At 39.6% G+C, this 12,310-nt stretch overlaps 1 protein-coding gene across 15 annotated transcripts in view; it reads left to right on the forward strand.

Annotated features, from left to right (window-relative positions):
- Positions 1-12,310, forward strand: part of DST (dystonin) — a 295,125-nt gene that overhangs the window by 184,483 nt on the left and 98,332 nt on the right. For 13 of the 15 annotated variants that reach the window (XM_033054008.1, XM_033054006.1, XM_033054009.1 and 10 more), the window contains 2 exons: positions 9,898-10,050; positions 11,918-12,151. In XM_033054008.1, the coding sequence (XP_032909899.1) occupies positions 9,898-10,050; positions 11,918-12,151 (387 nt within the window). Of the gene's footprint in view, positions 1-251; positions 5,805-6,015; positions 6,163-6,300; positions 6,517-6,684; positions 6,832-7,781; positions 8,016-9,897; positions 10,051-11,917; positions 12,152-12,310 lie in introns of all 15 variants that reach the window. The other 2 variants (XM_033054020.1, XM_033054021.2) reach the window with 1 other exon arrangement.

Below are 12,310 nucleotides of genomic sequence, written 5' to 3' on the forward strand. Positions count from 1 at the left end.
ACCCTGTTTATGTATGCAAAGCATAGGTTTTCAATTCACAGATGCATGTTGGTTTTAAATCTTTTATCACATCATGTGCTGTTGAATGACTGACATAGATCACTTGCGCATTTGAGCTGCTAACATTCACAACATTCCTCCAGGCCTGGTAAGTACATGTTTTTATGCTTATAATGCATTCAAAATCAAAATAAAATTTTAAACATGCAGTCCAAAAATGATGATAACTTTTCTTTTATATTCCCTTTTAGGTGAATAAAGTCATTGCTGGTGTCATTGACCAAACAACTGGAGAAGTCCTCTCAGTCTTTCAGTCTATTTTAAGAGGTTTTCTTGACTATGACACTGGAATTAGATTGCTTGAGAATCAGCTGATTCTTTCTGGAATAATTTCTCCAGAATTAGGAGTGTGTTATGATTTGGAAGAAGCTAAAGCCCATGCCTTAATTGATGAGCACATTCTGTTGCAGCTGCAAGAATTAAGTAATGCAAAGAAGCTTATATCAGTATCATCATTAGCAAATATTCCAGTTGTTTCAGCTTTAGAACAAGGTTTGATTTCAGAACCTCTGGCTGTTAAAATTCTTGAGAATCAGCTTTCAAGTGAGTATTTGATTTTGCCATCTACTGGAGAAAAGCTGTCTTTGCAGAATGCTTTCCAGAGAAATCTCATTTCTCCAACATTATATTCAAAACTTCTGGAAAGACAAGATACATGTAAAGATCTCATAGACCCCAACTGTGCTGAGAAAATTTCCCTTGAACAGATGGTTCATAGAAGCATAATACATGAAGCAACAGGGTTAAGACTCCTACCAGTGAAACCACAAGAGAAAGGGAGAATTGTGTTGAAATGTGGAAGGAAGGTAACTGTTTTGAGGGCAGCCCATGAAGGGCTCATTGACAGGGAAACGATGTTCAGGCTGCTGGGTGCTCAGTTGATGTCTGGAGGTATCATTGACCCCGACTCAGGGAAGCGAATGACTGTGGAAGAGGCCATGGGACGAGGGATGATAGATCAGGACACGGCCTGTGGGATCCTCACGCATCAGGTTCAGACTGGTGGAATCCTTTGTCACAACTCAGGACAGCGCCTGACTGTTGATGAAGCTGTGCAATGCAACTTAATATCCTCTACCAGTGCTCTGCTGGTATTAGAGGCACAGAGGGGCTTTGTGGGGCTAATTTGGCCTCAAACTGGTGAAATATTCCCCGTGTCAACTTCTTTTCACCAAGATATGATTACAAATGAGCTGGCATTCAAAATACTGAATGACCGAAAGAAGATAGCTGCACTTTACATTCCAGAAACTTGTGAAATAATCAGTCTTGACAAGGCTGCAGAATCAGGGATAATAGACAGTAATACTCTATCTGTTTTGACCAATGTGAATTTACCAGATAAAATGCCCAGTGTAGAAGAATTGAAATCCCCTTGTAAAAATGCTGCAAAATGGTTATCAACTTATGAATTTCTGCCATCTGTATTTCATGACTGTGAGGGGGAACAGGAAGATTCTGGCACAGAAGAGCCTGTATGTCATAATCCAGATCAAGCTAAGAAAATATTCATGTCTTACCTGATGGTAAATAGTTATATGGATGCAAACACTGGACAGAGACTTTTGTTATATGATGGACAACTGCAGGAAGTCATCAGCATGTTGCTGGAAGGTGATAGTGCTGGGTACAATGCTGGTGTGTCAGAAATGGAATTTAGTAACAAATATGTAAGCTCAAAAGGAATTCACCTTAAATCAGCAGACAGTGTTCAGGGTGATCTTTCAGGCATTGAGAATACTTGTAATAACAGAAAATGTAATCAATTTGATGATTTTGGGAATTACACATCTTTACAAGGAGATCTCCTTGTGTGCAGGCCAAATGTTTGCAATGCTCTTGGTACTGAACAATCAGAAGATACACAGGAGATGCTGTTAACTATCCCTGCAGAACTTAGAAATGTAGTAAGTAGCACTCAAAATTCCATGAAGGGAAATGAACTCGGAGGTTTTTTAGAAGTTTCTGGGTGGGCAGAACTCTCTAAGCATAACCATCAGCAAATGAATTCAGGAAACATTGAAGGATATCTTCCAGATGACTCAAATACAAGACTTTTATCACAAACAGCAAAAGAAGGGATTTGTGTGGGAGACAGTCTGGATAAAGAAAACAAGAATGATAAAACATTACTAAATTCCATGAGTGTGAATGATTTGTCAGATAATGGAACATGGAAGAAGCTGGAAAGGTGCACAGAATATCAGCCTCATGTATTTCAAGCTGACAGTAGCAGAATGGTACTGGATAATAGCAAGCAAGATAATTTTCAGAGCCATCTTGGTTCATCCATCAGTGCAGACACTGAATATGGACTTCCAGAAGAACTGGTTAGTCAATGTGGTGTCACATTAAAGTTTGAAGACAATAGATATGGTGCGCAACTTCTACAGGAATATGCAGGTCCATCCCTAGAGGACTGTCTTTATATCCATGGGAGGCCGTCCCTGGAGGATTGTACTGATTTTCAGAATAAAGTGTGTCTAGAAGACGGCACAGGCATGCACCATAGGCTTTCATTGGGTGGTGATACTGCCATCCATGATGGACCACCCCTGGGGGACAGTAACAGCACAGCACCAAGGCTGACCGTAGAAGAAAGTGATCTTATATTCCACAAGTTAGTGCCGTGTGACAGTAGTTCTGACTCATCAGTGGAGGGGGATGATGGCATCCCACAGCTGGAGAGTAGCTGCCTGCAGCATGCATGTGGTGAGGTAGCCTCTGAAGAGGACAGCTCTCAGTTGGATGATGGTGATGATGAAGCCTATGAAACACCTCGGGGTGACGATGATGACAGTGATGTCTATGATACTCCACAAACTGATGATGATGATGATGATGTTTCCTCTGACACTTCTCAAGGTGATGAGGGGTTTGATACCTTGCAGTTGGGGGATGATGATACACCAGAGCCAGAACTGGCTGGAAGATCAGTTCCATTAGGTTTTCTGGAGGAGAGAGGTGGTCGAATAACCCTAAGAGAAGAGACCAGCTCTTTTCAAGAATTTGCAGCTTGTGCTGAAGAGAATGTTCATATAAATGTGAAAGGGCAACCTGAGAGCATATCTATAGCTTCTGCAAATGCTAAAACTATGGAAAAAATCCCTGAGGAAGGGGAACAAACAGTGAATTTTGAAGAGAGGGAGCAAGAGTTACCAGTTACTGCTGAGAGTGAAGGAAGAAAGGAAGGAGGCATGAGCTATTTATGGAGAATGTATGAAGCAGATGTACAAGACAGGATTGAGGAAGTTGAAATGAAAGTACATGGTGACCTGTGTGAGGAGGAATCTGAAGGTACACAGGAGGGGGAAGATTATGAGGAGGATTATGATAGTTATGATGACTCTGACACTGATTCTGACAGTGAAGATGAAATGGATGTTTTTTATTCACATCAGCAATGTAAAGGTGACCAGCTGTTAATGTCTGTAGAAGATGTGGAAAGGAGCAATGAAAACAATCATAATATTGATGATTGCTGTTATTCTTTAGGCCACAAGACAGGATATACTTTGCAATTCCAGCCTAACCATGAAAATGGAAAACTATCCTCAGTAATATGTGAATCAATGTCAAATATTTCTGAAGGAAGACTTGTTGGTCTTTCATGTACCAGTGATGAAGACACACAGCAGGAAACAGAAGAAGAATATGGGACTTGTGTCAAAAGTGAACCCAAGCCACAAGACACTACTGAGCCTGTTCAGTCTGAAAATACCTTTGACTCTAAATGGATGTCCATGAAGAGTGAAGAGAATAGTGAAACACAGTTTAGGGTACCAGGTTCTCAGCTTCTTGATGGTACTGTGAAATCTGACATCAGTGTGACAGCCTGCCTACAGCAAGCTACTGATTATGACCAAAGTACCTGGACAAATTTACTTCTCTCAGAATGCTTTATTGATAGTGGGAATAAAGAAAGTAATACCATGCCAATATTAGATTCAAATCATGGACAGAGAGAGGCACTACTTGCAGAAGAAAACGTATTAAATTATATGGAACAACTAAAGGAAAGTTCATCCCAAATGGATAATAAATTCCTTACAGATACCCCTCATGTGGGTAATAATAATTCATTTAGGGACCCAATACATCCAGTCACCAGTTGGAAGCATGGTCAAATAGAAGGAGATTGTGAAATTCTTACAGAAAATAAAAATAGAGTAAATATTACAGAGGAATGTGATATCCTGGGTCTAAGTAATAGTCCCATTCAGATGGAAAACCTTGGGGAAATATTTGATGCAACAGTAATTAAAACTGCTGGAGAAACTCCTGTTGCAAGTAAAGAAAAAGTAAATGTTGATCAGCCTTTTCTTGACATTCAAGGTGCAAGATCAGATGAATTTAAGGGAGATATTAACATTTCTGCTTCTTTAAAACAACATACAACATGCATAAAAGAAGGTGGCCGTTCAGAACTCAATAAAATTGAATTCTGTTTTGAGGACATGGAAAGAGGGGAAAAGGGTATACAGAATAAAAAGGATTTTCTGCTAAATGTGGAAGAAATGCATTCAAGTGAATTTAACACTTGCTCTTTCCCCCCACCTGATACAATGAAACCAAAGGAGATTAGCATAACTAAAGAAACAGGGAGACTTAACTGTCAAAATACTGACAATGTTCTTGGAGACATTCCAGAAAACAGAAGCAGCAATGAAAGTGAAATTTTTCCCACAAAACCAGATGCTTTAGGAAGTATTGAGGATGCCAAAGAATTAGGGGATGGAAGTGAAGTGCTGCCTACTGAGAGACATACCCACACCACTGATGTTTCTTCTGCAATTCTGAGTAGCACTGGGACTAAGTTGAATTACGGTGCCCAGAATGAACATGAAATGCTGAAAAACACGATGGGAGAAAATGTCACGGTCAGTGAGACTTCCTCCTTTGGAAATGGTTTCAAAAAACAAGTGTTCATAGAGTCATCACAAAAAGAAATGAGACCCTGCAAAGATTTTCAAGTAAAGGAAGGTATTTCACAACCAGCAGATGTGTCTGACACACTAATGGAAGACTTGCAGAATTTATTACAAAGGAAACTGAAAATGGGACATGTTTACTGCAAACAGGAAGATGAACCCCTAAGTTACTCTGATACCAGAACTTTAATGCAAAATTTACTGAAAATGGTTAGAAGCACTCAGCTTGCAAGTGAAATTTCTAGTGGGTCAAACCTGAAGCAAATAAGCAATGCTATTAGAACTGCATTAATGGTCACCACGCTGTGTACAGAGCCCAAGGATAGTGGTGCTCCCTCACAACTTTGGCCTGATTGCAGAAGTCCTGATCTTCTTCATGATATTCTGAAGCAGGAATCCTGCAAGCAGAAGACAGCTGATCCAGAAGAAAGGAACAGTGAAACAGACATGAAAGCTCCTGTTCCCAAGCTTGCTACCACTGAACTTCAGGAAATTTTTCAAACCTCACTTGGAGATGAAAGTACAAGCAAGTTAGAGGAGCTGATAAATGGTTTGCTCATGAGCTCACAGGGTGCTGGTACCACCACAGAGCATGAGGGTAAAGGCAGAGGAGATGGGCTTTATTCTCTTTCCTCAACAGAACAATCAGAGTTTGGATCAGGAACTGGTGAAGAGAAAACTTTGGCAGATAACACAACCACTACTTGGAAAAGTGATCAGGAGCATGGGAAGACAGGAAGCCTGTCCAAAGGCTTTACTGAGCCTGTTTTGAAGACAAAAGAAGCAGTTGTGGGAGACACCACCACTAGCATGGTAAGTAACAAGAATATGTGCTCAGTGTCTTGTGTTAATGGAATTGTGTGGATCTTTCCGAGTGCTGGAGAGAACAATTGAACTGGAAAAATGGTTGAAAAATTAGATTATAAATTTAAAATAAATCATAATAAACCCAAGGGCTTTTATTTATTGCTTATTTTCAAGTCAGTTTGGAAAATCTTCTCTTATTTTTAAAACTCATTTTCAGTTTGATGGTGTACAGCAATGTTCAAAGTTAACTGAGAAAATGCAAGAACATTTGGCAGTGCTTCAAGATATGCAAAACCACCTAGATAAACAACAGCCTATCAGTAACAGCCTAGAAATACTAAAAGCTGAACTGGAACAACTAGAGGTAAGCAAAGTGTTCTTTATGCTTGTACTTCAGTGATGGGTGCTAGAAATAGCCCTTAGGTTTCAAAAGAGATATTTGAAATGTAATTAAAGCAATTCTCCTAGCAACTTAATAGTTTTTGATATATTCTCTTTGTAGTCATTTGAATCAGGACTGGCTAGCTGCACAGTTATCCTGAAAAACGACATGAAGTTGGCAGAAGAATTCTTAAAGTCTTGTAACAGGGATATTCCAGAAGAGAAACTGAAAGAGCTGAAGATAAGCTATGACTCTTTGCTGGAAGCATTTTTGGTGGTCTGTGATAGATCTTCAAAACGAGCAAAACAAATAGTCTGTGCTGTTGACTTGGAAATGGTATGTTTTTTCCTTTGATTTTCTTCAAGGTGATTGGTCTAAGATAAAGGAATTTGGCTTTTCTTTCTTTATCTTAGTATAAAGATACCTGTATGATTCAATTTTATATGGTAGAAAATTTTATTAGACTCCAGGAGCATAAATAAATATACAACTTCCCTTTTCTAGTCTAAGCTTGCAGAATTACACCAGAAACTTTTAAACCAACTGCAGAGATTTTCAGACTGGATCACAGAGAACAATAAAATCATGACTAACTTCACAATGAATAGTAATGATATAGAAGAGATGAAGAAAAGTTTACAGCTATTTAAAGTAAGTGCTCCTTATGGCAGGTGTTGATGCTTCTGGAAAAAGTTGCTCCTTATTATTAATTATTAGCTAGGTTGTTTTTTTTCCCTTCTCAATAACCTCTGTTGCCTAAAGAGATGAGTAGAAGTACTTATTTAAGAAGACAACTATTTGATAATACAATAATAAAATCTTGTTGATTTGCTTTTTCACTTGCAAAAATATTTTCATAGAGTTAGGATTATTGAGAAAGCTATTGGTTCTACTTACATTGGTTACAATAAATCTGAGCCTTTTAGAAATCTAATTTATAATACAAATATTTCAGTGATTAAAATTGGATTTTTATGTATTGAGTTCAGAATCTTTACTGAAGTTTAATTGTCTTCCTAATCAATTATATGAGAGAACACAAGATGGGAAAAGATAAAAGTTGTGTTCATTACATACTCCATAAAATGAGTAATGGAAAACAAAGCACATCATGTTTTTAGTGAAGTTCATATACTTCTATGTGTATGAATAATAAAAAAATTTAATGTGCCTAAATAGAGTTCCAGAGAAATGGTATGGCCATAGGGGCTCCACAGTATGTAGCTGTTGGCAGAATTTGCCACACTGCTAGAAATGGTGACATTCTTGCTGTGAAGGTAAGAATAGGAATGATTTCAAGTATATATTTTAAAATTTCTGGATCTCCAGACCTAGAAATGTTATATCTAATCTGCCATAAATCTTTTGGAGTTGAAGGTCAGTCAGTTTTCAAACATCCATGAAAGAGCAAAGAAAATAGAGATGTACAAGATCATTAACTGAAAGTGTCGGTATGATTCTGAGTTTAGATTTTCCACGGCTAAATTGTCCACCAAAAACATTTTGGAATAGGGGCTAAGAAGAGATTGTAGGGATACTTGTGGTTTATTTGCACTCAGTTTTTTCTTTGTTACTAATAATTCCCTTCACTTCATTTACAGAACAGTGCTGCAGAGCTCAACTGCAAAAAAATGCAACTGGAGTCCACTGCGTTTGATGTTCAATTCTTCATTTCTGAACATGCTGAGGATCTTTCTCCTAATCAGAGCAAACAGCTGCTGAGGCTCTTAAATACCACCCAGAAATCTTTTCAGGAAGCACAGGAAGCAATAAGTTCTCAAGTGGAAAGTTTACAGACTCAGTTACAGGCAGTGCAAGAGCTGGGTGATCAGAAGGTTTGCCTTTCTGTGTACAGTAATTTCACGAATACAAGCCGCACCGTTTTGACCAAAATTTTGCTCCCACACCGGAAATGCGGCTTATACTTAGGAGTGGCCAATATGTGAATAATTTTCTGACATTTTCAACCTCAGGAGTGCAAACCGAGTCAGTGCAAACTGCAAAGTTGAGCTCCTGCCAGTAAAACCCGGCATTTACGCGGTTGTTACAAATCGGTTACTCTGTTGCGCGGTGGGTGGAGCTGCTCTGTGCAGGCAGCACAGGGGGTGGGGAAGGCGGGGCAGCTCTCTCCTGCTGGCCCCGCAGCCCGGGGGGAGGCAGGGGACTCCAGGCTACTGGCCCTGTGGCTCGGGGAGCTCCTGTCCCTGCGTGCTGCTGCCGCAGGAGCGGGGCGGCTCCATTCCTGCCTCCCACCACCGCCGCGGGTGCCGGCGGGCTCTGTGCCCCCCCTGCCACCGCGGGGCAGCGCCGGGCCGGGGCGAGTGAGCCCAGTGGCAGCGGCGGCCGGCCCCGAGCGGCCCCGCCGAGCGGCAGCACCGAGCTGGGCCCACCCAGCCCTGTCGGCAGCCCTGAGCCCTCATGGCCCAAGCCAAGCAAGCAAGTAAACCCCGCCCTGTCACGATTCTGTTACTATTTGGCAACTTTGTTGCACGCGGGTCCTCCCTGCGAACGACAGAGCGGCTTATACTCAGGTGCGGCTAATTTATGAACAAAGAACAAAATATTTGCCAACACCCAGGGATGCGGCTTATACTCAGTGCGGCTTGTATTCGTGAAATTACTGTAAATGTGTGCTGAATGTTTCTGTCTTTGAATGAAGAATTTTAATACCAGCATGCACTATTGAGTGTATTTCTATCTCTTCCCTTTTTACTACAGATACATTTGTAATTCTACAAAGATGGTGTTGATGAAATTTGGTGAATTATCACTTTTGTCTTTCCTTGGTATGCTCACAGAAACAGCATATTAAATCATGAACAGACACAGGTCTGCTCTTTCTAGCACTGAGAGACATTTACTTGAGGTTTCTCACAAGTGTTGTTTCTTCAGCAGCTATATCAGTAATTGATCTGGGCTGTATTGATCACTGAATAGGCGTGGGCACTGGGAAAACTGAGTCAGGTTGGGACAATTACTTCATCTGGCATGGCTGTAAGAGTCAAAAGAGGCTGATAAAATGCTGCAACTTCACAGCACGTTCACTTCTCTCATGGCAGCACTGTTAGGACTCAGAATCGCCGCTTCAGCCCATGGTTTATGTCTAATTAAAAGTGCTTTGGTATTCTGAAGACTATATTATTTTGCCATTCCAAGAGCATTTCTTTCTACTATATTTTGTGAAACAAGTATAAAATTTAGTACAGGAAAGCCGCGGATAAGTTTTCTAGGACTTTGTAACAAAATGAGCTTGCATGTTTTGTTCTTCTCTACTGCTTAAAAACTCCACAGTTTCTATTCAGGTAACATGTTATGCATACCAAAAGAGAGCTAACTTACATTCACAACTAACTTCTGTTTTGATGTCCTTTTTTTCAGAATTAATAGTGTTTACCACAGGTTTCAAGTGGTTAAGAGACTGGATTTTCACTCCTGTTGTTTGGAGATTTCATCCTTCACATATGTGCATGGCCAGACTTCTATTGGGCAATTCCATCAAACATGGTCTCTTTTACTTACAACATATTTGAGGTTTATCCATAACGTCTGTATGTTCATCTTGCTCTTTGTACCACTGCTATCATGTTTACAGCATACTTTTAAAATAATTGCTTTGCAATATTGATGTTCAAAGATTTCTAATATCTATTAAGACTGTTGCTTCCTGAAGTGAGGATTTTTTGTCTTATTGTTCAATTGTACTTGGCTCTAATATAGGATGTGGCTGAACGGCAGCAGGAGTGCAAAGAGAAGCTGCAGGAAATCTGTGATTTGCTTACACAGACTGAAAATCGACTCATCGGACAGCGACAGTCTCTTGTTATTGGAGACAGCAAGGCTGAGCTGGAACAATACCAGACCAAACAGGAGGTATGCACAATTCTGGGCAGAGAAGTTAAAGAAGGCTGAGTGCAGAGGACAGTGACTCAACTCTTTTGTTGAGTAACAAGGCTTGTCATGTGAGAGGAGAATAAAATAGATTTGTTTGACCTACCAAAAGTAAAGGTTTAGTGGCATGCATTTAAACTGCTGCCTGTGAATACACTCCAGTATATGCCAGTGGGAGAAGAGAAACCTCCAACTGAGGAGACAGTATATGCCAGTGGGACAAGAGAGACCTCCAGCTGAGGAGACACTAGAATAGGAAGTATGTGCTACACATTTCAAGAAGCACTCTTGAAGCAGGCATGAATTTTGTTAATGTATTAGCTTAAGATTGTTCCTGTTGAATGTGATAAAATCACATGCTTATTATGCAAAAATAATTTAGCCAGCTTTTTAACTGGTATCAGGGAGTGTTTATTCCTGTTCAGAGTACTGTGAAAAATGTTGCTGCTATGTTTTCTCTTGCCTGAGGCTTTCCATTACTTCACACTTGTTTTGTTTTGAATTCTTATTAGTGTTTCTTGCAATCTCTTTGGTATCCTCAGGAGGTAAACCCCTTTCAATTTGTTTGCTTGCCTTGCTCTTCAGCTGTATCCAGTCATCTACAAGCTTTTACTCTGTCCTGATGGATATTGAGTTTATGATAGTTAAAGGACTGAAGGATTTGGTGCACTGCTTCCTCCTCCTCCTCCTAATTCTAGTTTACTATACTGTAGAGCCCCAGCTCTCTGTAAGAGGAGATACAGCATATACCCCATTTTTTTTTTCCATCAGCTGTTTGTGGCTGCCTAGCAGACTAGTTGTTATTTTCTGACTGATTTCTTGGAATTCCTATTCAAAAGGTGTGTTTAGGAGGGAATGGGGGTTTTATATCAAGTCAGTTTGAAAGGGAGCATAGAGATCTTGGTCACAGGAGAAGATTCTCTTGATACAGGGTCCCTAGGAAAATCTTTCTAATGTATGTGCTGAAGTGCTAAAATGAGCTGCAGTTTTAGCTGTAGTATTCTGTAATTGCTGCAAAATCTGTAGTCTGTAATGACAATCAAATGTTCTGTCTTGCATCTCCAAGATTGTTACACTGCATAAAAAAGTGAAAAATGTAATTGTTTCAGTAACTGGGGGAATGTATTCAACAGTATAATCATTACAATTAAAGCTCCTCTCAGACAATTGGGAGGCAGACTAGGAAAACTGCTTTGGATGGATTAAAACTAATGATCTGTCCTCTATGAAAAATACAAGTAAATACAATACAATACAAGTAAACATTCTTGAGATACTTAATTATTATGATTGATTACAAAAGAAGAAAAAACAATTGTATGCCATTTCTGGCCTGAACAAACCCCAAGAAATATGGGAAAACTTTCACCCAGGAAAGATGATTGCAATTTTCTGATTTCTATTCAGTCAGCTTATTTTTAGCAGCTTTCTGTTAGGAGAGTAATGGACCAGAATTTGTCAGGAGATTCACTTTACTAACTGCAGAGTAGCAGATTTACTTAAGTCTTGATTTCTAAAAGAATAAGATATATGTTCTTCTGCATATATGGAAACACAGTATTTGGTCTGTTAAAGAGAAAAAAGTGGCTTCAATCTGAAGAGGACTGTAAGCAAACATATTTGCAATTTAAAAAAAAAGTTATAAAAGACAGATTGAGCTGCAACAACGTTGTCAGATGTTGATGCCTTTGATTTTAATAATTATCTGCAATTTAGTAATGTATTGTGCAGCTAGGAAGGAGAAGTATGGTGCTTACCCCTAGAAGAGAGAGTGAGTGCCAATAAAGTCGATTGGACAGATCTCATTAATAATTTACTTACTCCTATTTGCTTTCTTTTTTATCAAAAGGAGATACAAAAAGACATGAGAACAAGTGCCCAGACACTGGCAGAGATTGTGAAAAATACTGAAACTTTCTTGAAAGAGAATGGAGAAAAGTTGTCACAAGAAGACAAGACTATTCTGGAACAGAAACTAAATGAAGCTAAGACAAAGTGTTTGCTCCTTAGCCAGAAGGCAGAAGAGTCCAAAAAAGAACTGGATAAAGCTATGACGACAGTAATTAAGCAGGAAACAGAAAAGGTTTTTAAGCAATCATTTCATATCTTTATTCAAACATTTTTCATGTTTTATGGTATACAGTAATTTCACGACCATAAGGCGCACCGGACTATAGGGCGCACTTTTTTTTTGCAGCGAGGCTCCACCCCCAACTCCCCTCGCGCGGTTGCTGGCCTGGCA

Source organism: Catharus ustulatus, chromosome 3 (assembly GCF_009819885.2).
Source record: "Catharus ustulatus isolate bCatUst1 chromosome 3, bCatUst1.pri.v2, whole genome shotgun sequence".
In the NCBI taxonomy this organism is placed as follows: Eukaryota; Metazoa; Chordata; class Aves; order Passeriformes; family Turdidae; genus Catharus; species Catharus ustulatus.